General features: G+C 40.0%; 3 protein-coding genes and 1 long non-coding RNA gene across 10 annotated transcripts; 2 read left to right on the top strand and 2 right to left on the bottom strand.

Annotated features, from left to right (window-relative positions):
* Window positions 1-339: 339 nt before the first annotated feature.
* Window positions 340-2,322, bottom strand: LOC111857872 (uncharacterized). Its single transcript, XR_002841456.2, has 3 exons — window positions 2,194-2,322; window positions 2,036-2,095; window positions 340-1,381 (listed from the first exon to the last, which is right to left on the bottom strand). It is a non-coding gene; the product is annotated as an uncharacterized lncRNA (long non-coding RNA).
* Window positions 1,961-7,527, top strand: slc22a3 (solute carrier family 22 member 3). Of its 2 annotated transcripts, none has more exons than XM_023839073.2 (11): window positions 1,961-2,541; window positions 2,851-2,954; window positions 3,426-3,580; window positions 3,736-3,904; window positions 4,636-4,753; window positions 4,963-5,075; window positions 5,633-5,883; window positions 6,105-6,213; window positions 6,377-6,489; window positions 6,570-6,669; window positions 7,105-7,527. In XM_023839073.2, exons 1-11 carry the CDS (start codon window positions 2,143-2,145, stop codon window positions 7,130-7,132), a joined length of 1,659 nt encoding a protein of 552 aa, XP_023694841.1. In that variant the 5' UTR covers window positions 1,961-2,142; the 3' UTR covers window positions 7,133-7,527. The 2 variants fall into 2 exon arrangements, with proteins under 2 accessions (XP_023694841.1, XP_023694842.1); XM_023839074.2 differs by having other exon boundaries at window positions 5,633-5,847.
* A 298-nt stretch (window positions 7,528-7,825) lies between these two features.
* dusp23b (dual specificity phosphatase 23b) lies at window positions 7,826-13,611 on the bottom strand. 5 transcript variants are annotated; one of them, XM_072698810.1, is made up of 4 exons: window positions 13,538-13,591; window positions 11,459-11,731; window positions 9,931-10,138; window positions 7,826-8,966 (listed from the first exon to the last, which is right to left on the bottom strand). In XM_072698810.1, the coding sequence occupies exons 1-3, from the start codon at window positions 13,571-13,573 to the stop codon at window positions 9,953-9,955; spliced, it is 495 nt and encodes a 164-aa protein (XP_072554911.1). In that variant the 5' UTR covers window positions 13,574-13,591; the 3' UTR covers window positions 7,826-8,966; window positions 9,931-9,952. The 5 variants fall into 5 exon arrangements, with proteins under 5 accessions (XP_072554911.1, XP_023694854.2, XP_072554913.1 ...); XM_023839086.2 differs by lacking the exon at window positions 7,826-8,966 and adding an exon at window positions 13,094-13,213 and having other exon boundaries at window positions 9,393-10,138; window positions 13,538-13,611; XM_072698812.1 differs by lacking the exon at window positions 7,826-8,966 and adding an exon at window positions 13,058-13,213 and having other exon boundaries at window positions 9,393-10,138; window positions 13,538-13,611.
* A 3,816-nt stretch (window positions 13,612-17,427) lies between these two features.
* On the top strand, window positions 17,428-21,935 carry gja1a (gap junction protein alpha 1a). Of its 2 annotated transcripts, none has more exons than XM_023839083.2 (2): window positions 17,428-17,519; window positions 20,128-21,935. In XM_023839083.2, exon 2 carries the CDS (start codon window positions 20,129-20,131, stop codon window positions 21,263-21,265), a length of 1,137 nt encoding a protein of 378 aa, XP_023694851.2. In that variant the 5' UTR covers window positions 17,428-17,519; window position 20,128; the 3' UTR covers window positions 21,266-21,935. The 2 variants fall into 2 exon arrangements, with proteins under 2 accessions (XP_023694851.2, XP_023694850.2); XM_023839082.2 differs by having other exon boundaries at window positions 17,432-17,689.
* The last annotated feature ends 4,164 nt before the right edge of the window (window positions 21,936-26,099 follow it).

The following is a 26,099-nucleotide window of genomic DNA, read 5'->3' on the forward strand; positions in this document are numbered from 1 at the left end:
CAAGGTTAATGCCTTTCCAATTAAGTGAATGTGCAGGTGTGTGTGTATGTGTGGTTGTGTGTATTTAAAACCTAAGGTAGACAAAGCCTGCCAGATACAAGACTTTTGGGTTCTGCAAGTCATGATTTAAATAGAATTTATGAGTCTAAATTATTGAAAATTAAGTTGTTGAAGCAATGGAACAAGGATTGGAGAAAGATGATGGAAGATGAGAAAAGTTTGACGATGTAACGTTGCATATAGTCAGCCTCTCACCAGTCGACGGTCTGTTCCAGATCATTTATTTGTGTCATATTTCATTGTTACATTCTAAGTATATTTTGAGACATTCATGGACATAGTATGTTAGTTACATTACTGTAGCGTTTGAAATATTTATTCATTATGCTTTGTTTATATTGTATATTGTTACAAAATTTATTTATAAGCCTATCCGGTCCAGGGTGTGTGTCCTCCTTGGGCCACATGCTACCTAGCATATGCTACAGGCTCCCCAGAGACCCTGACAAGGATAAGAGGGTAGAAGATGGACGGATTAATGGATCTTTATATAATCCACAGCTAGATGTGTAAGAATGACATCTAGTGGTGTAAAATGAACTTTTAAAATTCTTAAGTAATAATAGAAAAAAAAAAAAACATGTAACCATATTTGTATAACACAAAACAGCTGATTGTCTTACACCATTTATATTACTTTATCACTGCCATGGTTCAAAGACACTTTAACTGACATCTCTAAATTGATCACAGTGCTTGTGCGTGCCCTGCAATGGACTGGTGTCCTGTTCAGGATGTTCCAATACCTTCTGCTCTCTGCTGCCAGGGATACTCTCCCTGCCCTATGACCTTGACCAAAAAAAGTGGCTGGAAAATGGATGGACAGACATGACGTTGCTATGTGATAACATCTTTGAAAAAAGAAGACATTGCCTTGGACGTAACACAATTTTTTAAGCACTATTGCGAAACTTACCAAACTTGATAATAAACTTTCATACAGTGCAATGACTTTACATACTATAAAAGGAAGGACCTGCCGTTTGAATTACTCTTAAGAAAAGGCAAACATGCAGATGTAATCATATTTAATTGGCGGGACCAGGCTCAGAGGAGACAATCTTGTTTATGAGCAGCTAAACAGTCTTTGGCCTCCGTGTCTAATTTGCTTGCAAGAATTTGTCAACTATCTGCCCGAAACAGTGTACATAGAATTGATGCTTTCACACCGTAATTGGCCTGTAAGACATGTTAAAGGGTAACGGGAAGAGAAAGAGCCGCCGTCTTTGTCCGATTCCTGTATCTTGCATTTGCATCTGGGTGTCCTTTGTGCCCCTCGGCTGAAGTGCGCTCTCCAAACTCCCGCCAGAGCACGAATAAACTGAGAAAGAGAAGTTTCTCTTATTAGAAGTTCATTTCGAACAGCACAATGCTCCATTGTAAGTTATCCTGGCTCTCCAGCTGATTAGGCTTCTGTCGTCTGTCACGATTGAGGATTTTGTACTGTGTGGGTATTTGTAATTATTTGACTTGTACGTGGATGACAGTAGCATATTTTTGCCTGTTTAATATACAGTAGGAATCACAATATATTTTTTTTATATACTATATATAATTTTTTTTGTTTCCTTTCCTGCTTGAAACTGTGTAAATCTTTGATACTTTAGGAAATTCCACAAAGGACATATGTTTGCAAAAAAAAGTTATGGGAAATATAGTTTTAAACACATTAATTTATGGGTAATTTTAGCAGAATTTTTGTTTGTGATGTGTATTTTTTGTCTGTATATTGTGTGGCTGTATTTAAAAAAAAAAAAACAAAGCCCGCACTCTCTCACTGCCTTGCTTTGTAGAGGATTTAAATATGCAAGAGCACCTCTTTGTTCTGTTCCAGTGTAAATATCTTCTGTGAGCCAAAAAGGCAGGTCTGGAGCTGGGCACTGCTTTGAAGCATGCCATTTCTCCTCACAGTTTTTTGTGGGTAAAGGGCTTTCACTGTGTGAAACGTGCTGCAATGCTGTGTTGGGCTACTCACCTTAGCATGGCTGCGCATGTGTGCTTGGGAGTCCGTAAAGTTTTTTTCTTTCTTCTTTTCCTATAAGAGGAGAGCCCCGTTACTTTCATCCCGCACAGTCAGGCACAATGCTGCCCTTTGACGAGCTGCTGGTCGCCGTAGGAGAGTTCGGGCCTTACCAGAAAAGGCTCTGCATGTTGTCATGCATCACCGGAATCTTCTTCGCCTTCCTTTATGTGGGTGTCGTGTTTTTGGGCAGCACTCCCGGACACTGGTGCCGGGAACCAGGAGGGGAGACGATCCAGGAGATGTGCGGCTGGACAGAGGAGGAGTTCAGGCAGCTGACGGTACCCCGATCGACGCTGGGCACTTTCAGTAGCTGTCAGAGGTTTGACGTGGACTGGAACATCACTCGGGTCGACTGCGGCAACCGGCAGGATGACCCGAGCTCCCTCAACAACACTCGGCTGGCTCCCTGCACCAATGGCTGGGCATTTGACCCGTCTCTCTCCACCATTGTCTCTGAGGTAGACTTTTAAAATCTGAAGTTGTTAAGTGGATGTTTGTTACATCACCAGCCATGTTACCTCAGTGGACTCACAAAAAAACTAAAAAGTTTACTTTTATGACTCAAAAACCATATAAAAATGTAAAATAATAATAATAATTAAAACCAAAGCATATCCTTGAATTGGCAAATTGCATATTGATTGATATTTTTGATACTTTGGTATATTATTCTGATTAATATTGCAGCCCTGTACTGAATGAGTAGCTATGGAAAATGGAGGCATAGATAGATATTTCTTTTTATTGAATCACAAAATTTTGTGCAGTTTCAGTTGGTATGTGAGAATGCGTGGCAGGCGGACCTGAACCAGGCATTTTTAAATGTCGGCTTACTCCTGGGGGCCCTGGTGATCGGATATGGAGCAGACAGGTAGGAACTCGGTTAGAACAAGCGTATGATGCTTTTATATGTGGTTGAAAAAATCCCAGGACATCACACAAACCAAAAAACAGTTAGGAGTTACAAGAGCGCGGACCGGTCATATGGCAGAAAGCGTGCACATTACACTAGTTTTGTTATTTCATTTTAAAACGCGGTAAATCTTATTCAGACTTCAGATTCGGTTTTTGTTTGCCCCGCCTGTATTTGCCTGAGTGACACTTAGCAATTGGGAAAGTGTTGACATCAAAACTTTCATATACAGTGTAGAGTTTAATGCTTGATGTTAGAACTGACATACACAGTATAACCTTATAACCGATAAGATCTTATGGGCTTTAAACTCTCCAAATATATACATTATACCTTTGACCTAATAATTTTGTACAACTAAAGCTAATGCTGTTAGCTTATCGCTAACTTGAACCAGTCCCGCTAAGAATCACTGACTTTTCTTTTTAGATACGGCCGAAAGCTCTGCTTCCTCATTTCCATTTTTGGATTTGGGATCTCTGGTATAGGGATGATATTTTCCCCTAATTATATGGTCCTTCTGGTGATCCGCATCATCCAGGGAGTTTTTGGAAAAGGGGCTTGGATGTCCGCTTATGTCCTGGGTAAGAGTCCCGCATCTCACAGCTTCTGGCTGGAGGGCCGCCGCTGCTCCTTTAATGGGATTCGGCCGGGTAACACCGGATGAGCTCATTGCACCTAATTAGGTTGCCGGGGCAGGGATGCAATTAACACGGGCCGTTCCCTTTTCATCACCCAGTAACTGAGATCGTCGGCTCCGATCAGCGGCGACTGGTGGGGACCGTGGCCCAATTATTCTTCACCGCCGGGGTCATCATTCTGCCGGGAATCGCCTACCTCATCCCGTCATGGAAGACGCTGCAGTTCTCCATAACAGCTCCATGCTTCCTCTTCTTGGTATATTACTGGTAGGTGGGTCTTTAAAAAATTTTTCTTGTTCCAAAGCAAAGAACAAGGGGGAGCCATAAGGGGGTGTGGCCTAAAGCCACCAGCTTCAGGTTACAGACCTTTGCTTCCCCTTCAGTGCTGATGAGCCATGTGAAATAACCAGGTGAGGTTGCAGCACCTGTAACAGCCCCCCTCCCATATATAGACACCCGAAAAATAAGAAGTTCTGCCCTGACATGTAATGCTGCTCATTCGCGACTCTGAATTGTCCAAGATTGGATTTGTTCCACTTCATAATAAAAAAGGATTTCATTGGCACTTTATTGTACCGCTGAGACATCAAGTCTAATTCATTCAGCTGCAAATTAGTTCATTTGCAGTCTAGTGTCTTCATACAGGATAGAGTTTGGATTAGATTAGCAGCAAAAAATCCGGAATAGTAGAATAGAGTGTGACTGTATTCATACAGTACATAAGAATCACAGGTGCTTCAGATAATGGTTTAGGCTGCTTCTTCATAAAAAATTTCATAAAGCATCAGTGAATTTTTCTTTTTCTTTTACAAAAAAGTTTCTCCATATGTCCATCTTCCGAGTAAATATCCAAGATGGTGTCATGGTAGAGGTCAGGGACCTATGACAAATAGCATAGGTCACAAGGGAGGGGACACCCTGGACAGGATGCCTGTCATAGGCTTCTCTAAGTCACATATGACCAGAATACTTTGTGTAGGGACTTATTTCCTCTGAAGGCTCCTTCCAGAGTCCCCACGATGGCTCCTCTCTATGAAAAGGACCACAGAGGCCATGGAGATAGTCAAGCATATGGCCAAAAAGAACGGAAAATCCCTCCCACAAGATTACATTACGGTGAGTGTGTTTGCAATCATTTGGTGTAAAAATGAACCAAAACATCCAGAAAGGTTATAGACACATTCTGTACAAATCATCACATTAAGGCAATACAATAAAGTATAAACTAGAAGCCTAAAAGCTCATCATTCTTTCCATCTCCCTCATCCCCTCCTACACTTTCCTTTTCTGTTTATTAAAACACACATTTCACACGTGTATTTCAGATGCAGCTACTACAGCCTGGACTTGAGGATAATTTATCAAGCAACCCAGTTCCCTGGGATGTTTTTAAGACTCCTCAGATGAAGAAGATCACTTTAATCTTGATGTATGCATGGTAAGAACCTGGAAACTTTTCACTAATGAATAGGCAACGATTTATTAAATAAATATATTGTAAAGCACTACGTTCACATGATCTAAGGATCTTGGATTATATAGAGAACCATTGTTACAGAGATCTTACACCACTTAGTGATCTGCACCACTGACGATCACATGAGTCAGCTGGATAATGTAATACCCAAGCAACTGCTCAAGTATGACATTCTGTTAAAACAGAATGACTGTATGTTTAATAACAGCCTATTGCCGACTATAGCTTGTGTCTTTCACACACTGTCCACAAAGAAACAACCTCTACTTTAGGCAGCCATAAATTTCTCCCTAAGCCGATTCTGTAACTTCTTAATGTTTTCTTCAGTGCACAATACCACAGTATCCATCCATACTCCTTAGTAACTAATGGATCATGTCGCCCCATGAAAGCCAAAGCTCTGTTTTCTTTATAGCAGAGAGGCACTGCGGACTGAGCCTTCAGACGTCTGCTACTATTTCACAGCCTGTAGGTTGAATGCAGGACATACCTAACCTCTGCTTTGGACACTTCTCCAGGTTTACCAGCTCAGTGGTCTACCAGGGCCTGATAATGCGTACCGGCATCGTTTGGGGCAACCTGCACCTGGAGTTCTTCATAACCGGCGTGGTGGAGCTGCCCTCTGCTCTGCTCTTCTACCTGACCGTGGATTGGCTCGGCCGCAGGATCCCTTTTGCAGTATCTAACATCATTGGAGGGCTGTCCTGTTTGGCCACTGCTTTTATACCAGAAGGTATAAAAGCATGTATAAAAGCATGTATACCAGAAGGTATAAAAGCATGTATAAAAGCATATATACCAGAATGTATAAAAGTGCTTCCCATGTATGCATATTAAGACATTTTGGACAACTATGTGCTTTGTGGGGACAGTTTGGGGAATGGCTGTTTCAGTTGCACCACGACTGTACTCCAGTGCAAAAAGCAAGGCTTTAATGATGGAGAGTAGTGAAATATATAAAATGGACATGTCTGTTGTTGTTCCATATAGATATCTCATGGCTGAAGACCGCTATAGCCATCATTGGAAGACTTGGAATAACACTTGGCTTTGAAATTGTGTACCTAATCAGTACTGAACTTTATCCCACAACATTACGGTAAAGATCTACCACTTTTAGAAAAAGATATTGGGGGAAAAAATAATGGCGAGAGATTATAAAAATTTCTTCTGTATTTGCATACAATTGAAAAGCAATGAATATTACAGCTCTGTCAGAAATGATGCGGATGTGTACAGTGTTCTATGATGATTCGCCATAGGAACCTTGGCGTTTCTGTGGTGTCGTCTCTGAGTGACATCGGTGGAATTGCAGCCCCGTTCCTGCTCTTCAGGTTAGCTAGCGTGTGGACAGAGCTTCCAATGGTTCTATACGGTAAGGTGTGGTGCAAGCTACACTTCTGCTAAGCTAAACATAAAGAAATACTTTAAAGCATACTGCTGTTTTCTCCTCAGGGCTCATGTCTTTGATCTATGGGGCTCTGGTTTTTCTCTTGCCTGAGACAAAAGGTATTGATCTGCCTGAGAGTACTGAGGACATAGAAGCTCTGAAAAGGTAAATAATTCTGTTTTTTAAAAATAATATTCAATTTGCCCAATTCCTTGTTTCCAGTGTCACATTAAAAAAAGACTTTCAGTATATCGGGAAGTGATCTGTATGCCATACCTGAGAAATTACTCTTCCATACCTTTGAAGGAAGACACTCATTCACTGAAGCGCACAGAAAGCTGAATGAACGTGAACCCTAAAGCTTAAGTGATGTTCTTGGAACCAGAAATTGCATGTATGAGGTCAGCGTTAGTTTCCAACAGTCAAATGAACTAATGTGAGTGCAAAGCGTTGTATGTGAAATTAAGAATTTTCCTCCAGGGAAGATTATAGCAAGTGGAAGTTAAGTTGTTGAAGAGAGAATTACATCCGGATAAACAACAGACAAGCAGGTTTGAGAGTTTTAGGTGGTTTCATGTGTGTTTGTGTTACTTTTGCCAGAGTTGAAATGGTACATGCAAATGGATAGAGGCCAGCCGTGTCGCTGCATGAGCTCCCGAAAAGCTGAACAAACAGAACGTGGCGAGGCCTACTCCAGCAAGGAATGGGAAAGTGGGTGGGGCCAGGTGGGGCAGAGCCAATCACAAAGCAGTGTGAGTTTATGTCAGGATCAAGGTTTTTTACCATATATGCAACCTTCTTGCTTGATAAAACTTGCTAAACACAATGTGTACAGTAGAAATATGATTGGACCTACTGTATCTTCAGGTTATTAATGAATGCCCTAAAAATGCTCAAAACTGCTTTAAAACATCTTGTCAGTCATCAATTCTTTTTTTATCTTAAAGATATGTCCGGGTTTCAGCCCGTATCTTGATCATTATAGGGGAGAGGTCAAATATACTGTGTAACATAAGATACAACATCACACACATTTAACTAAAGCTCTTTAGTAGCAGTGCAGTCAGTTTGTTTTGGTTCTTGCCACACACTGCGCACAAATACGTACGTCTGCTTCGGATGTCTCTTGACAAATTTTATTAAGGCTTTTGTGGGGTGTAAGTATGATCAGACATTACTTGATAGGATGTAAGTCAACAGATGACTGTATATTAGTTTTTCAGGAAAATGCATTTTGGAAAACTGGACTTTGATATTTAGGTAGGACTGTTTTGGTGGACTGTGACAGTGAATGATATGAAAAGATAGGCAAAACGGTGGATCATGTGATTCAAGTAAAATGCTATTGTCCTATTTTCACATAAACATTCCACTTCAGTTACATATCAGAGCAGGCATTTATAAAGGCAGGCCTCAAGCAGTTATAAAGGCAGGCCTTGTATATCATAATGTACCATTTCACATGATTTATTTTGAACAAGGGTCTGAAGATCACAAAATCTAGTGCTTGTGAAAACATATCCCATTAATCTGAGTTTCCCCGTGAAAATACTGCAGTGAAGCTTCACTTAAACTTTTACACAAAACTAAGATCCAGTCAAGTAATTTAGTTACAAGAGAAGAACAAAACATTTCAACTTTTGCAGATTATTTAAATCCATTAATAAAAGCAAGATAGCTGTAATTCTGTTAGTTTAGCAGTTGCCTGGATATGTACGTTATGTTTAGATTTTAAAAACTGTGCATTATAGTTTAACTAAAATACATTAAATACATATACATTTTAAATATTGGCTAGCAAACCAGTGCAGGGGACCTTGATCATTTTGAGACCCAAATTTAATCTGACTTTAGTAGTATAGTAGACTGCAGCTTACTGAAGTGGGCTGGGTGTTTTTCTTTAATCTAGACTGTGTTGTGTATATAATTAACAACTTTTGATTTTAACATTTTTATATTTTTCTGTATTTTTTCATTTTTACATTACATAGATTATACAGACACTACAGAAAATCAGGATCACGAACAATAAAATTATACAACTATTACTGTAAAAGCTGCACTTAAAATGAATTTTAATTTTTCATCATTTTGAATCCACATTCTGTTAAAAGGCATGTGGTGTGTTCCCTGCTATAACAATATCTCAGTTTTCCCCAATACACAAGACCACTTATTCACCAGATAAAGTGTAATTCATATTGCTATGACCAAGAAAGTATACTGTTTTTCTGTATTATTATTGTGTTTTTTACTAATTGTATTTTGCTGTAAAATTCAACTGAAGCCACTCTGAATAAGAATATTCAATATTAAGAAATGTATATGAAATTTCATCAAAATATTTACCCACATAAATCTTGTGAGAACACAGTGCCAAACCCATCTAACTTGTCATTTGTTTAAATTGTTTACTTAGCAAATCTGGCTGGATGAAAATGCTCCTCGGTGACTCACAGCCCCTGAAAGAGATAATCTCCTTCCATTAAGCAATACACAGTAGCTTTGTATGTCAACATTTTGGTTGTTGCTTGAAGTGATATCTTACTAGCAAGCAAAGACTATGCAGGTTATTACAAAAGGGCCATTTACTGCACATAGCTGGTTCAGACTGCTTCAGGGCACTGCAGATCACATGCGGTGCTGAAGCACCGCTTTAACCGCTGTACCGTTGCCACAGAAACGCCCTGCCAGACAACCCCAATGCCTCCCCAATGTCAGGACTAACCATGCAGCATCCCAGCAAGGAACTTCCTGTCATTTGTTACAGGGCCCTTTTCATAGCGTTCCCTGATCTCTCCACTTACAAGGACAATAAACAAGATTAATGTGACTCCTTCATCAGGTTTAGGGATGGTGAGAAATTATTTTCAGGACAAAGCACTTGGTACCATTTATGGACGTTTATGAACAAACATGTTGTCATATTTCTACAATGTCGGTCTGGTAATCCTGAAAAAGAGGTTCATATCACAAAGGAAAACCAGGCATGGGAACCTGAGCATACCGTAAAACCTAGTATATGGCACACCAATCGAAGGCACTTTTTTGCGTATCCTTCTGATAATGGGCATTCACAATCAATATAAACAATTCATAATCATATTACAAATTGTCTTTGAAAGAAACCTGCAGTACCTAACAGGTGATCTGTCCCAGTTAAACATTTAAAAACATGTACGAAGAACTAGTTATAAATGAACTGACAGAAAAACCACTACCCATAATTAAAGGTTAAAATCACAGTCAAGCCTGTGAAGGAGGACTTCGGGAGCAAAGGAAAAATATATCTTCTGTGATGAATTCCAGTACAACAGTCTCCATGGATACGTTGCTATATATAACTGGAGAACATGGGATCACATGAGCCGGACATGAGAAGCTGGAGACGCACAGTGTACAGGCTTCGAGGTTCCCCATACTCACTCCCACATGTCCGTCTCGCCCTCTACTTGGTGCGGCTGTGAAACTGCACCACTGCTTTCTCTTGCTCGTGGGTCTCGATGGACCCGCGACGCAGCCGCCGGATCTCGCTGATGGCCTCCACGCCGCTGATCATCTTCTTCTTCACCAGGTAGCAGGCCAGCATGGTCCCTGTTCTCCCGTAGCCATGAAGACAGTGGACGGCCACACCCTGGGGCAAGGATGCTGACTTTGTTAGCATGACCTGTAAACCTGCTGAAGCGCTGAAAAAGCTCCTTCCCAGTGCCGTTTCTCTATGCATGTACACAAAATATATAGAGGTGTACAGCACACGGGGCATGCAGCAAAAAGTCAGCTGAGCAACAAAAACGCCTTAGGATTATGGGAAAAATTAACTGTTGGAGGACAAAGGTCAACTGCCTGCCCGCACCCCCTGGGCATTGCTAATTGTGCATAACAGTCATGCTTTACTTTTAAATAAAGCAGTGTTCTTCAGACCCACAGAGCCCAGAAGTTATGCAGATGTTTAGCTGAGAAGAGGTCTTAACCAATTAGGACCAGCTGGGACAAATCATGCAACCACAACTATTGTGCTAAATGCTTGATTTTTTTCCATTCTTGAAAAATATCGGCGCAAATAAAATCCTCAAACGTTCAGGTGTTACCTTAAGGTATAACGTTAAGATGAAACTTGAATGTGCAGTGCAGAATGCGACCCAAATTTTGCAGCACGCTACCAATAATGACAAGGCCTTCCCGGTAACTCTCACGCAGAAATACATGACTGGGTCTGGCTTAAGCCTGACGTTTGTTTTGCTGATGCAGGGATTATCTTGCTGCATGGGATGACCACTAATTCGCCTAGTCTCAGTGTGGGTGTCTGTGGTCCGGAGACTGACAAAGCCAGACTTAGACCGCCAGTCTGCAGTGCAGGGAGGGGCCTGAGTGGAGGATTCGGTCCTGCTTTCACCTTCAGGTTCAACGTTCTTTTAACACAATGGAAGACGCATATAGGGAAGGGGTGGGCAATCTTACGCTCAAGGACCCTGCGTGCATGTTTTTGGGATATATAACACCACACTATGTAATAACTCGACAAAATGTAACTAATTTAATGATGATAACAATAATGATCATAATAACATGGTGACACTGCAATATAAAATTATAATGTAGTCTATATATTTATAAAAATTTGTAGAATTATTACATAATGTGCTGTTACATGATGTGGGACAACGCATTATGCAATAACATTTCATTGTGCGACTGAAATTTGTTAGATTTTATAGAGTCATTACAAAATGCGGCATTATTACATAATGCATTGTTACAGGATAACCTTTAGGTCAGCCGTTCAAACCCAGGTGTGAGGACTCTTCAGCCAATTAATCCTCTAATTAGTAATCTAATTAGGGAGTAGCAGAAAAAAACCCACATACACAGCGGCCCTTTCTGGATAAGATTGCCTACCTCTGATATAAGGCATAAACAATTTATTTGCGCAATAACTGTATGAAATCATGCTTACCTGTCCCTTGGCGTTAGCATCCTCAACGATGGACAGGAACCTATCGATCTGGTCATCCCTAGGCGGGCAAAAGTCGTCTATTTTGATGTGATGTAGCGTTAACTTTGGGCAGGTGTCATGATAGGGAGGTTTCCTCTCCGAGAGGCTGATCAGGTGCTGGATGCCGTTGTCCAGCAGGTACTGATAATGGCCGGGCATGCGGGGCATTGCCAGACCGGCCAGCTTACCTGGCTCGACCCAGGAGAAGTTCGACGGAGGGCCAGACGCCATTTCCTGCGACAGTTCAAGGGAGGGGCACGATACATTAATCCCTGCACCTCTCCTTGTGTGCTTTGCAAACTCGTTTTGTTCATCTCCAAAAACAAGTGACAATATAACTGCCAGCAAGGAATGCTCACATAGAAAGTCAGTGCATTTAGACTGGGTATACATTTTTGACTCCTGAAATCCATGTTGCGGGTCCTCTCTTTAATTTCTAGTTCGTTATGTCTATAAATTTCCAAGAAGTCTCCCATGACTGCCAACAAAGATGCGTAAGGGTGCCGAACTAATAGGCCCACAGTAAAGCCCTTCAATATCTTGACATCAGCTTGTTTGGGTATTTTAAAATACGGACATCCCACCTCTCTCTGAAGTTCCGGGAATCTCCCGCAAATTGACAGCAAGCCACTGACCCCCGCGAATGATGTGCAATTTGCGGGTGTTGTGCTCTAAACGCCCCCCTGCCACGGATTGCCTCCCCTGACGTCATCGCTCTTTTTAGAGGCAATATCGCTTCGCTTCTCCTGCGCAGCGGAAGCGACCGCTCGCTGTAACTTCATTTATTTCTTGCCTTAAGCAGACTAAAAATATGCTAATAACCTCATATAAAACCTTGCAAATGTGACAGTTACTACTTTTTCATTCAAACGCTTGTTTGTGCAAATACAATCGCCTTCATGCTGTCATAAGAAGCGATTAATTTACTTGAGTAATGTACCTTTCCGTCTGGGGATTAATAAAGTTATCTATCTATCTATCTATCTATCTATCATGTTTGACACATTTTGCACTATTTTTCCTATTCTGTCTTCTTGTAATACTATAATGCGGCGATTGTCTTCATACTCGGCACCCGCACACATGGAAATTATATGACATCGAACCAAGCACCAAAGGTAATTAGAAGTCAGCAAATTTTCAATATTCGCTGCAGCAGTTAGGTCAGGGGAGGCAATCCGTGGCAGGGGGCAGCACCTGTTACAATATCTGCACCCCACCTCCCCAACCTCGTGCAGACTAAAACTTCCGCCTCCCTGAGATCAATATGCCTAAACCTGGGGTGTCTGAAATGCTAATATATATATAAAATGCTTGTAGTATTATAAAGATTGAAGCAAGGTTATAATGAGTATTTCATGTCTAAATGTTTGTCTTTTAAATTGCTAGTCAGATATACTGGCTTTTCAACATTTATTATGTCAGGAGGCATAACAATTGCAAGTTAACACTGGCCGTAATAAAACACTGATACAAACAACAACTCAGAGCGTGGCTAACTTAGCATACACTGATTTGATCATTTTCTATGTTGAGTTGGACACTGAATGAATAATTAACCTTTAGCAATCACAGTGTAGTCTTTAGCTTCTTTACCTTGAATCTCGCCCTCCTACCGGCTACCAAAGTTGAACAGGCAATGAGTGCGAAAACGAGAGCAGTAGATATTGTCGGCCCACAGAAATTAGAAACATGCTAGAAAACGCCGCTGTGATTCTGAAGAAACAAAAATGGCAGTCACTGCACCCAGGCTCTCCAAAGACTTGTATTGCCTAATAGTAGCGCTTATATTTCCCCATTTATTGTTCCCTTGTTCAACCGGATACCCGGAAATGCACATGTGAAAGTGATACTGATCGCGGAAAAAGGTGCTTCAAGGTGTGTACTCTTAACCAGCAAACTTAATACAAAGTAGTTATGAAATAAATTATCTATATTTACATGTAACAGCAAGTTATCTTTACGTTGTTCGTCAGTTAATCAAATTCGCATATCGATACAAAGAAAGAAAAAAACTATAAGGAAACCTTCATCATATACCGAATTGTACGTTTTCAGAGCCAGTATCCAAAACATCCGGTGCCGTTAGCGTCGACCATTGCGGTTGCTGATCTATAATATTGTTTCTATGAGAATTGACCCTCTACGTGACGTAGAGTTCTGTTATTGGTCAACGCCTTCCAGCACGTGGCCGCTTGGCATTGTGGTCTACGAAACACGCCCCCAGCTTATTTGGTCGTACTGCTTCTCGCAAATACAACGTTAGGTATTTCAAAAGAAAGAAATGACCTTATCGGAAGATACTCACGTAACGCGTAATTCTAAAAAGAACAAAGTAAGGGATTTTCATAGCTTCTCTTCTTCCCTAAGTTCTGCTGCTAAAAACTGTAAACAGCACATGCATAAAAAATGTAAAAAAAAGAAGCTTTTTTGTATAATGAGCTGTACTTTAATTCTTATAATTCAAATGAGAAGTCACGTGACTTGATATCTTTATATACATATCACCATGAAAATATGAGAATGGGGTAATAAAACAATTTTAAAAATGCATTTTGATCCACTGTGATCATGTACTGGTTAAGACAGGTGGGTGAACATTTACATAATTTCTAAGCATGTATGCATATTGTGGAATGTAATATTTTGAATAGTGGAAGAAAAATAAATAAGCTAGATATTTGTGTGTCCATGACTCCCATTTGTAGATCGAAATGTCCCACAGGTGATGGACTGCTGTCCCTGGTCCTGAAGATCTTTTTGATGAGGATGGTCTTCATTGTTGGGGAACCCACTGCAGCTTGTGTAACTACAGGACATCAATCAAGATCAGCAGAAACATTTTGCTGCTGGTGACATGCTCACGTTTGATTATAGCTTCAGTAAAGACGGGTGCTTGAAATCCTCAAAACACACTTTACAGCCCAAGCCTGGACCTTCACACAAACCTTTCTCTATAGCTGCTGAAGAGGTTTGTAAAATAAGTTATGTGCTCAGTCAGGTCTCGCTATCATGGATTCTTGGGCTTGGGAGATGAGCAGGGTTAATTTAAATTCAGCTGAACTATCAGAGACATGTTGATATTTCTCACTTCCTGATAAGATACTTCCCTCTGAATGCAGGTCCACTCTGAAGCCGTAAGCTAATCACACTCATTATGTTCCTGTTACAGTCAAGAGTGGTTGGGGTGAGGAGGTGGAAGGTTAACTTTAGTAAGCCGACAGATATTTCTGAGGGTAACCATCCAGCATCTCACTCCCTTGTAATTCTCTCACAATATTAAGATTACAAAGAGCTTATATTATTTCAACAATGGTGTCCAAAAACTAAACAACAATGTGCAAAACCTTTGGCGTGTCATTGTAGAGCATATGATGCAATTAGCTTTGAAATAAAGTGACTAAAACTTGAATATTTTTTCTGTTATATTTTACATTATCTGTCTCATTTACCATTGGCACAGCTTAGCATGCCTCTAAAATCTACCGAAATTCTCTTCCAGCAAAAAAGCCCAAATTCTTTGGAATGATGAATGTGACAAAATGAAAATCTGCTTATGCGTGGAAAGATAACAGATTTTTTTTTCTCAGCCTATTAACAAAGAGGTCAAGAGGTTTTGTTTCGGCTGAGATTTACTTTGAAATGTGCTTTCATTTTGTTTATTGTTGTTAAGCCCAATCCTTTAGGAATTATTAATGATGTTTTTCAAGGCAGCGACATCATATGCAAAGTCTTTGGCTGTAACTCTCTGCAGTGTTTGAATGTTGGTGGTCTGTGGGTTTCATAGAAGGGACTACAGTGGTCTGTCATCAGTGTGGCATGTTTATCATAACTATGTCATGTGACATGAGCTGCTGTATTACTTTTCCAAGTGATAGACATTAATTCAGAAGGGCCACCCCAATGAAACTGCATATTATCTCCATAGCACCAAAACACACAAGCAAAAACAAGTACTCCCCAATTCATTTTAAATGGCACTTAATTCTGTTAAGAAACATTTGTTTAATTAATTTATATTTGTGTACATTACTCTACAAACTTACAGTGGAGAATGTTTTTGAATTCTTTCAAATAAATATTTTAATAAAACATTATTTTACTTTCATATAAAGTCCCAAAAGATGCATAAAATGAAAATTAATAATATAGTTAAATGAGCTCACTCTCACTACCTTCCCAGAATGATCACTGAATAATGGAATTTTTAAGGGAATACGGCAACTCAGGAAGTCATACAGTGAATCTGAGGGTAACTGGTTTGGAGCTGGTGTGCTCTTTCACTGGCCACCATCAGCACTCACATGCCTCATAAGAAAAACACTGACCATCACTCACGCGCAAGGTGCATGGTGGGTAAAAGGGTGACATCATTGCGCTGCAAAATTAATGCTGTCATCTGTCTCAAATTTACCGAAGACCATATGGATGATCCAGGAAATCATCTGAAGAATGTTCCGTTGATAAAAATCAATGAAGAAGAAGACCCTCATCCCAGCCCTGAAGCACGATGGTGAAGGGAAAATCAAAAACACTTGGTTAAAATCGCTCTTTCTCAAACAGGAGCCGCCAGTAGACCAAACAAAACGATTTGCATACTTTCCTCAACTTTTACATTCTGTGGAGAGAATTATTTCATTATTTCATTCAATCTGGAATTTTAGAAATCTACAATTTCCATAAGCTTTGTAATAGATTTGGAGAAAAGTCTATATATAGTAAGAGGATGAAAAGGAATAAGTATATTCTGTCCCAGGGTCTCTTGCCTTATTTGGTGTACCAGTAAGTGGATGCTGAAGAAACAGTGATGACAGATTAAGATTAATTGAAATTTTCACACCTGCTTTCTTGCATTCATCTGTTATTCCTGTTTCCTGGCACACACCAGCAATACCAAAGTAAACGATGGAGCTTTGCTTGTAGGCATCCTCTTTTGAATACTTAGCCTACTAAAACATCACTTATTCTATCATGTTAATAGCAAATGCCCCAAGTTAACAATACAACTTTTTCTGCAGTTCAGCAACACATGCTTTGTTTTTGGCACAATTCAGATATAGCGCATGTTTGTAGTATTATATGAAACATATTTTAGTGCAGTATATACTTTGTTATATCTGTAAACTGTTATGGCAAAGACTTGACACACTGGTTTGTTACAACATGCCTGCAGCTCCTGATATTAGGCTACTTTAGCTGTATTGTACTCAGTGAAGAAATTCTTTCCGCAGCTCAGGGACCCCAGAACTCAAATACCTTATAGATGCAGATAACTAACTATACATATGTCTTCTAAGCAAACAAAATGTTAAAGTTAAGCAGTGAATCGATACCTTAGTACTGAGTAAGTGACCTAGCTGTGAATGCGCTATGCGCACTCGGGGGTGTTGGAGGGGGGGGTGGATACTCTAGCAGATTCAGAGGGCCCAGCACTTTACAGGGGCCCCAAAAATAACAAATTATTTTACACCCCTCCAGCAAATCTTACTGTGGGGGAACCCCATTTTCAGATTGAAAATGACAAGCCTATTTTGCAGGGCCTGAAGTGACATTTTGAATGAGGAAAAAAGACGCACAATGTAGGCTACGTTTTTAAACACCAGGTCGGCGGTTAAAAGAAAAAAGATAAAGATGATCGACCGTCAGAGTTGGTCATGGTGTTGACCCCTGATTCAGAACTTATTTTGCAGACGCAAACTTCTCGTTTACTAACATAATAAACGATTAAATATTAATTATATAAAAGAATTCAGAATATATACAGCAGATGGCGATATAATTTCACATACTCTTGCTCTTCATAGATAACATTATTAATTTGTGCAGACAAAAATAATATTCCAGTCCAGGTATTTTCGATTAATGAAGGAAAACGGTCACTTTATTTAAAAATATACATTTGATGTTTTGATGCACTGCGATTTAAGTGTAAATTATAGATATGTTTGACTCTTTGCCGGCTTGAGTAACTTAAAAGTTTGAAAAACCAGAGGTCCAGCAGTTAATCCACGTCAAGTATCAGGTGACTGAAGTTTTTTCTCTTTTTTTCTAACCTATTTCAGGGGTGTCGTAAGTCTTAGAAGTTAGCCCTGAGTCCTTGACACTGATTTCAAAGAGAAGATCGGCGGATTTTTTTGAGATTCGGAAATAAGATTTCCTAGGGCTGTTTTTGCATCTCTGCGGGATTTCCAGGTAAAGTAAAAACTTAACGTTACAGAACAATATGTGATTGAAACTGTTCCTAGGAACACGTGTATGGAAGTGATTTTTAAATTAAACGTGTAGTCTAGCTTATACGATGATTATAGAGGAAAACGGTTTTTATGTTTTAAATTTTTTTTTGCGCACGTACTTATTCTAGTAATTATACGTAAAATCCTGTAATGAGGTTTTGAACTTCGTGTTGCTGTACGTTACCGAGATTAACAAGTGTTTTCTTGTTAAATACAGTTTGTTGTTCAGATAATAGTTTTGTAGATGTTCTAACGTGGAAACGGTCTGACTGAAAATAGTCGCAGATTAATCGCAGTGCATTTTGGATATTTGAAAAGTTTGATAGAGGTTTGATGTTTATATAGCCTACTAAAGCATATATACTTCTTTGATTCTTCTTAATTGATGTTTTTTATTCGCATTCTTCAAAATGTACGTGTGAGGCATTTATAGCTATAAGGATCTCAGTAAATACATAATGATAATATTAAAAGTTCGTTTTATGACTGGGAATGTTACATTTTGTATAAATACATGTTAAAAGTCCTGTGGCCTGTACTACGAAGAGGGGTTACTGGCTTATCGGGGTAACTTGTCGGATTTAAGGTACCACAGTTTAAAAGGACTTAATTTTCGTTCACTTACATTCTGCCCAGACAACCTTAAATCCGACAAGTTACCCCGATAAGCCAGTAACCCCGCTTCGTAGTACAGCCCCCTGATGTTATATATATGCAGCAGAATTTCAAATCACAACGTTGTAATTTCCTGTGTGGATAAATACATAATATGGATTTATACCTCTTTCGTACGATGGTAATGAATAATAGAAAAAAATAGAATAAGGTTAACGTTATATGACATGGCGTTGTTAATTTTGACTAGTTAATTGTGAAGCTCCATTTGTCATTGATCTGTTTAGTTGAGTTGGCACACATTTATGAGTTTTTAAACAGTTCCTTTTAAATGCTAGATAAGCTGAATGTTATTGATTCTTTATAAACAGTCCCAAACATTTATATCATACTTATCTTCAATATTTTCCAGTCACCTGTGGTCTTTTAAGTTCCATAGAGTTTCTGTTTCAAAGTGCTTATTTTTTCAGGCAGGTAATCAGATGTCTATATCCTAGCTACAAGAGGGACTCTGATATAAGAAACGTTTTGCATGTGACTTGTAGCAAAAATCCATCCATCTTCCCCTGGTCAGGGTCAGGAGGATCTGAAATCTGTCCAGGCAGTGGTACATCCTGGGCAGGATGCCAGTCCATCGCAGAACATACACTATGGGCATTTCACCCAAATGTACCCCCTGAGTCACCATAGTACCCTCATTATTAAATGTGCTGCATTATTAGTGGATGTCAGAACAAATATCTCCAGGAGAATGTTCTAAGCCACTTAGTTAAATGAGATTATACGGAAAGAATGACCACAATTCCTTTTCCATTACCAGAAAATGGAAAAAAAACAAAAACAAATGCGATGCACTTTCTGAACAGAAGCCAGATAATCTTATGGTGATGATACAGGGTGGCGTTTTGAGCACTGTTGCCGGGCAACTGCCAACCAGGTGAGACAAAGGGCCACTCATCTGGATCTGGATGATCGCAAGAAGTTTCCCATTGCCGATTAAAGTTTTTCAAAGGAAATTTGTTATTCAACATCAATGAGAAAGTGCCTGAACAACATTGCCCAACAAACATGCTCAAAAAGTTCCCCTTCGTATCATCAACCTTTGTCTTGGCATTTATGGCAAGTGGCTGAATACCGTAATCTAAGACTAAGAAGCAGACTTGTCTTTCCAGCCTGACATAGGTGTGTTATTTGGCTGAATTGACAGTTAAAAACAATAAATAGCATGAAGTCCATAGGTGGTTCCACATACTATTTAGCCCCCCATAATTTTGTCTTAGACCCCCTGAAGAATTACGTTTTATAACATCATTTAGCCATTTCTCCCATATTTTCCAATTCATCTCATATCCCCCCTTAACACATTTAATAATGGGGACCCAGGGGAGAAGGGGTGGCCTTCAGGGAGCTGAGCCCCCCTGCCCCCCTAAGGGTCAAATCCTAAAACTGCCCCTGCAGAACTTCATTATAAAACTATCATTTATTGTTGCTTACAACAGTGTTTCCCAATCTGGGCTACGGGCACCCACGGTCGGTCCATGCTTTTGCTCCCTCCGAGCCCCCTACCAGACAGTCCACATTTTTGCTCCCTCCCAGCTCATGGACTGTCTGTAGGTCCCTGAGGACCAGATTGGGAAACACTGACTTAAGTAGAAGAATCTTGTTTTGTCACATCTACAAGTCTGAAGTCTCGGTTCTCTTGCAGTAGTTCTGCAAGTTCTTTTTTTTAACCAAACCAAACCAAAACATAGATATGCTGTTTTCTGTCTAACTGTGATGCAGAATGGGTGACTGGAGTGCTTTGGGAAGACTGCTTGACAAGGTCCAGGCTTACTCTACGGCAGGGGGAAAGGTCTGGCTGTCGGTGCTCTTCATCTTCCGCATCCTGGTCCTGGGCACCGCGGTGGAGAGTGCCTGGGGGGACGAGCAGTCGGCCTTCAAGTGCAACACCCAGCAGCCTGGCTGCGAGAACGTCTGTTATGACAAGTCCTTCCCCATCTCGCACGTGCGCTTCTGGGTGCTGCAGATCATCTTCGTCTCCTCGCCCACGCTTCTCTACCTCGGTCACATTTTCTACCTGATGCACAAGGAGGAGAAGCTGAGGAAGAAAGAGGAGGAACTGAAAGTGTTTCAAAATGAGGGTGTGGACGTGGACCTCCCTCTGAAGGCCATCGAGGTGAAGAAGTTCAAGTATGGGCTGAAGGAGCACGGTAGGGTCAAGATGAAGGGCGCCCTCTTGTGCACATACATCGTGAGCATCATTTTCAAATCTATCTTCGAGGTTGGCTTCCTGCTCATACAGTGGTATGTTTATGGGTTCAGCCTGGATGCCATTTATACATGTGAGAGGTGGCCCTGCCCCCACAAAGTTGACTGCTTTCTATCTCGACCCACCGAGAAAACGGTCTTCATCGTCTTCATGCTAGTGGTGTCCCTCGCATCTCTTCTTCTGAATGTGATCGAGCTGACGTACGTCTTCTTCAAAAGAATTAAGGATCAAACAAAGATGAACGAAAGCCACTTCCTTGCCAGCGGCCACTTAAGCCCCAACCCCAAGGACTTGTCGTCTTCCAAGTACGCTACCTGCAATGGTTGCTTTTCGATCGCAGCCCCCATTCCTCCGCCGGGGTACAAGCTAGCTATCGGGGACAAGGCTAACTCATGCCGTAACTACAACACGCAAGCTAGCAAGCAGAACTGGGCTAACTACAGTGCCGAGCAAAGCCGGCTGGGTCAGAACGGCAGCACCATCTCCAACTCCCACGCCCGGGCTTTTGACGACTCCGAGAACCTGAGCCATAATGAAACGAAGCTGAGAATGAGCCATGAGCTGCAGCCTCTGGGACTTCTGGAACCTCGTCCACTCAGCCAGACTAGTCGTGTTAGCAGCCGGCCTAGACCAGACGACCTAGACGTTTAGCCAGAGCCAATGTTAAGTCTTGGTTCTCACATTACAATGTCCTTGGGGGATGAAGGAGTTCAGCATTCATAATCACTTTCCTGAATAATAAATGACAGTGACTTAATATGATGTTGATGACTTGAAGAGTTAAGAAGGTCTAACAAATATTTTGAGCACAAGTAACGAAGGAGCTACAATTGCAGTGTGAGGTTTTTAGCGACATGACGTCTTACATTAGTTTTTTCTTAATTTCATCTAGCAACACTAAGCTACATAAACTATAAGTAAAAAGTTTTTGCACACCACAGGTTTTCACTACTTTTCCATTTATTTCATTAACTGTTGATGTTCTTTTATTCTTGCTAAGCATTGGAAAGTTGAGTGAACAACTATAAATGAAAATGTAAGTCAAATTACATTCACAATTTCCTTTATAACATGGAATGAGTATGTAACAGTGCATGTCTGACATCCTGTTAAATGGTTGTGCTTTGATGGCATAGTCAAATTCTATGCTGTCCTGAACTTTAAATGCACTAGTTAACTCTTTCGTCCCATGAAATTATTTAATGTCCCTTGTAGAAAGAATGTCTCAAATTTTCTCTGCTGTTATAACTGCTAGAGGAGGTTACTTTGATTAATCAAAGATATGACATTTTCTTGCTAATAAAGGTACTCAAATGGTGAACATACTGTAAATGTATTTGTTAGCAAAAAATACTGAGTGTATTTTTAGTAAATGTTAAATGAGTAACATGCAAATGTCAAAAATCTCAGTGTGCAAAAACTTTTAACTGATACTGTACGCATCACTTCTGAAGTTCATGCATCACTAAAATAAAAGCCACACCTTGTTTTCCTTCCAGTAATTAAACTACTAACATATTTATGTTGGCAATGGATTTGCGCCTGGTAGCTTTGGATGGTATTATGCAGGGATTTGTGTGTAAATGGTAGTGAATTACCTCTGGCTTGGAGTCTGTTGGAATTGTTTCACGCGGCCCTGAGGGTAAAGCCATTAGAGCACTATAAACTGGAAAAACAATATAGTAACAAGCTGACATGACATATAAAAGGTCTGTGAGCCTATTTACTCTCTCCCAATAGAACGTTTAGTTAGTTTTTATTGTGAGCTTAGGGGAGGTCTCGAAACAACCTTCTGAAGCATAACGTGCAATGTTGCTAGATTATAAAAGAAGTGAAACAAGGGAGAAAATGTCTTTATTTAATTTTGACTTTGTATTTAGGGAAAATACCAATGAGAAAATAAGACACTTGATAAGTCAGTTATGCTGTTTAAAGCCAAACATCATTCACAGACTTAATGACTACAGGTCGGTTACAGTGACTGCTGTAGTCATAAAGGTTTTTGGAAGAGTTGTGCTTGCTCACCTCAAAGAGCTTAGAGACCCCCTTACTTGACCCCCTGCAGTTCACACACAGGGCCTATGGGTCAGCTGATGTGGTCAACCTTGGCCTGCGTTTCATCTTTCAACATCTGGGCCATCAGGGAATCTATGGTAGAGCTCTGTTTGTAGACGTCAGCTTGACATTTAACACCGTTGTCCCTGAGTTCCCTCACTCCGAGCACACCCCACTGTCCCTGCCAGAATCTCTATGTCTGTGGATCATCACCAGCTTCCTATCAGAATGGAGGCGGCATATAAAGCTTGGAAGACACACCTCCTGCTCCCTGACCCTCAGCACAGCATTACTCAGTGTTGGGCATTTCAGGCCCAGAAGCTACAAATCCAGAACAAGATTCTGTTTCTACTAACCAGTTGAGTACTCTGTGACTGTAACTCTTTATGCTCAGCTGGTTGGTTGAAACAAAATCTGGATTTGTAGTTTCTGGACCTGAAATGCTCAGCATTGGGATTACTATAAGGCCATATCACCATTAACTCCTCTGTTAAGATCCTGAAGTTTGCAGATGATATCACCATGAGAGGTTTGATCCAGAACAGTGACGAGTCTGAATACAGTGGTTCAGCTGCATTCTGGTGCAACAGCAACTACCTGGAGCTTGCCACCATGAAGGTAGTGGAGAAGGTTGTGTACTTCTGGAAATCCTTCCCCATCGACAGTATTACTGTGGAGTCATTTAAATTCTTTGGAAATATTATCTCCAAGGACCTTAAGTGGGAGATCATCATTGACTGCATAGTCAAGAAGAGTCAGCAGAGGATGTTTTTGCTGTGGCAGCTCTTACCTTCCACAGACAATATATGCTGGTCCAGTTCTATACAGCTACCACTGAATCAGTTCTCACGTCCTCCCTCACGGTTGGTTCAGCTCAGCATCATCTGAGAAGCAGAGAAGGTCATTCACTTCACCCCCACTGATTCACTACACACCTCAAGAACAAAAAAGCGAGCTGGCAAGATCATGGCCGACGACTCCCACCCTGGCCACAAACTCAAAATTCTGCCCTGAGGGAAACGTTCTGATCTTTCAGAAGCACCACATCAATACCTGACCAACACTACCTCCGGACTACTGCACCTCTGAACTTTACTATACATTTATATATCTTTATAATATATAATATCCTTGCTTATCATCCTTATCCCTTCAAACTTAGGTATAAGTTTAGTTTTTGTTTTAGCTTAGTTTGGTTTGCGTTTTTTTTTGTTTGTTTTAGTTCTATGTTTATTAGGAGCAAATACACTATGTCATATTCTTTGTGTGCATGAATACTTGGCTAATAAAACTGATTCTAAATTATACATCACCGTACAGCCAATGTATGGCACCTCAGTAGCTATTTATTGCGACAGGTTCACCTTATGTTATATACATTTATATAATATTCTATTAACAAACAAAAAAATGTTTGCACTACTACACCTAACTCTGATTCATTAGGATGATGCTTCTTTGGAATGTCAGTATATGTGTCAATGCAGGTATTTGAGATTTATTTTAGATTTATGAGCCATATTTCCATCCATCCATTCGATGTAACCGCATGTCCTATGCAGAATCGTGGGGGGTCCGGAGTCTATCCCAAGGTAGGAAACAACTCAGGGTGGGGCGCCAACCCATCACAGCTGTGCTGCATTTATTGTTGATAATTAAAAACTGATAAAGGTTTTTATGTGATTGAGATCTCTGTTTTTATAGCTTTCCAGATTAAACCCTTGGTAATGTATTAAGTTTACGTCATTTTGTGAGGCAAAGTTCCGTGTACACTGTCTACTACATGCAGTGTGTAAAATTAGCTGACGTCTGCATGTAACATAGGGATTCTAGCTATTAACATCACTTAAAGCACCTGGCTTTCAATCTATTGTCATAAGCAATTGATTTTATTTAGGAAAAAGTGAATAGGGTAAACAGACTTTGACATACTGAATTCTGAATGAATGTAAAGCAGAATTTTCAGTTGTAACAGCCTTTTAATATCCTTCCTAACTCCCTACACAAACAAACAGTTTTTCTTGCAGATATTAATTTGATGTAGATCAGGTAATCTTATCGATCTTATCCAAAAAGGGCGGCTTTTCGCTGCAACTCCCTAATTAGATTAATTAGAGGATTGATTGGCTAAAGAGTTCTCACGCCTGGGTTTGAATAGCTGAGCTAACGATTATCCCAGAAACCCACATACACACTGGTCATTTGAGGATAAGATTGCTCACCCCTGGTATTGATTGAAGAGATTCACTAATGAACCCAGTGTTCAATTGCGAGTTCCGACAGCTTTAACCATGTTGTTTTGTTATTGTGTTCTGGATAAAATCCACCCCGGCTGAAATTGTTGGCCGTAACACCAAATGTGTCTAGAAAATAAAAAACAGTTTTCCCATAACAAAAGGCAATGTTTTATCTCCCTGATGATCTACATTTTAATCTCCCTTAATTTATGAGTCCCCAACAACTTGGAAAAAATATGCCATCTGTGATAAGGCAAAGTAACAATTGGGAATTGTGTTATAAATGTTAACACATTAATGTGAAACTAGTTTAATAAAGAATTCAGTCATCTTTTAAATTTGAGGGAATTTAAAACAAAGCTTAATAAAATAATATTTAAGTTGAAAGATGTATTCTTGTGAAGGAACATAAAATTACTGCTATTGCTGCCACTCTTTGTTGTGGTACTGCAGAATTCTGTTACATTAAAGTTATATTAAAGTTATATGACTGCCACATCACTGTTTTTGGTTTCAGGAGTGTAATATAATGCGTGTCGACAACAAGCTTGTTTTACTTTAGCTATATACACTTTATAGAAACTGTGAACTTTTCATCAAAGGACCACTGTGAATTTTTTTTCTCAACACCTTTCCTTGGTTTTATTGCATGTCTGTTTGTTTCTGTGTGAAAATTAGCCTGTGGGGTACAGACCAACTCCTGTGGAGAGAATGAATAACAGGGATTCATAGTGATGTAGACTTAGGTCACGCTACATTTATTAGTTATTTTCTGCAAAAAGCAGCAACCGAACTTCAAAATGCTGCCTTCAGCCTATTTAAATATTACTGTTTCACAGTTAATCTATAGCTTACCACCTGTAAATGTAATGGAGCCCAAACAAGCTGCCCAAGTAACATTGAATAACATGGAAAAATGTAACGAAGCTGTTTTTAGTTTTTGATTTAACATTTTTGTAAAGATAAATAATAACATATGTCTGGGCTAAATTCTGCTGGCCACATGTGGACCATGTCTTTTCATCTGCTGCTAATTGATCTGAAGTTTTTATACAACTGCAAAATAAAAGTTGTGTTTATCTTAGTGGTAAGAGCCATATAAATACCCCAGGTATTATTTAATGATTATATACTTTAAAAAAATTTAAAAAAAAAAACATTAAATAGCCTATAATATGGGGCGGTTTAAATGT

The sequence above is a fragment of the Paramormyrops kingsleyae genome, chromosome 14 (genome assembly GCF_048594095.1).
Source record: "Paramormyrops kingsleyae isolate MSU_618 chromosome 14, PKINGS_0.4, whole genome shotgun sequence".
In the NCBI taxonomy this organism is placed as follows: Eukaryota; Metazoa; Chordata; class Actinopteri; order Osteoglossiformes; family Mormyridae; genus Paramormyrops; species Paramormyrops kingsleyae.

What these genes read in the sequence shown, in the direction of transcription:
- gja1a (XM_023839083.2), top strand. Translation starts at nt 20,129, where the DNA reads ATGGGTGACTGGAGTGCTTTGGGAAGACTGCTTGACAAGGTCCAGGCT.
- slc22a3 (XM_023839073.2), top strand. Translation starts at nt 2,143, where the DNA reads ATGCTGCCCTTTGACGAGCTGCTGGTCGCCGTAGGAGAGTTCGGGCCT. An exon ending in TTAATCTTGATGTATGCATG is followed by an intron (nt 5,076 to 5,632) that starts GTAAGAACCTGG and finishes ACACTTCTCCAG; the next exon opens with GTTTACCAGCTCAGTGGTCT. An exon ending in GACATAGAAGCTCTGAAAAG is followed by an intron (nt 6,670 to 7,104) that starts GTAAATAATTCT and finishes TACTTTTGCCAG; the next exon opens with AGTTGAAATGGTACATGCAA.
- dusp23b (XM_072698810.1), bottom strand. Translation starts at nt 13,573, where the DNA reads ATGTTTTGGATACTGGCTCTGAAAACGTACAATTCG. An exon ending in CTCTGAAAACGTACAATTCG is followed by an intron (nt 11,732 to 13,537) that starts GTATATGATGAA and finishes GAACTGTCGCAG; the next exon opens with GAAATGGCGTCTGGCCCTCC. An exon ending in ATGCTAACGCCAAGGGACAG is followed by an intron (nt 10,139 to 11,458) that starts GTAAGCATGATT and finishes TCCTTGCCCCAG; the next exon opens with GGTGTGGCCGTCCACTGTCT.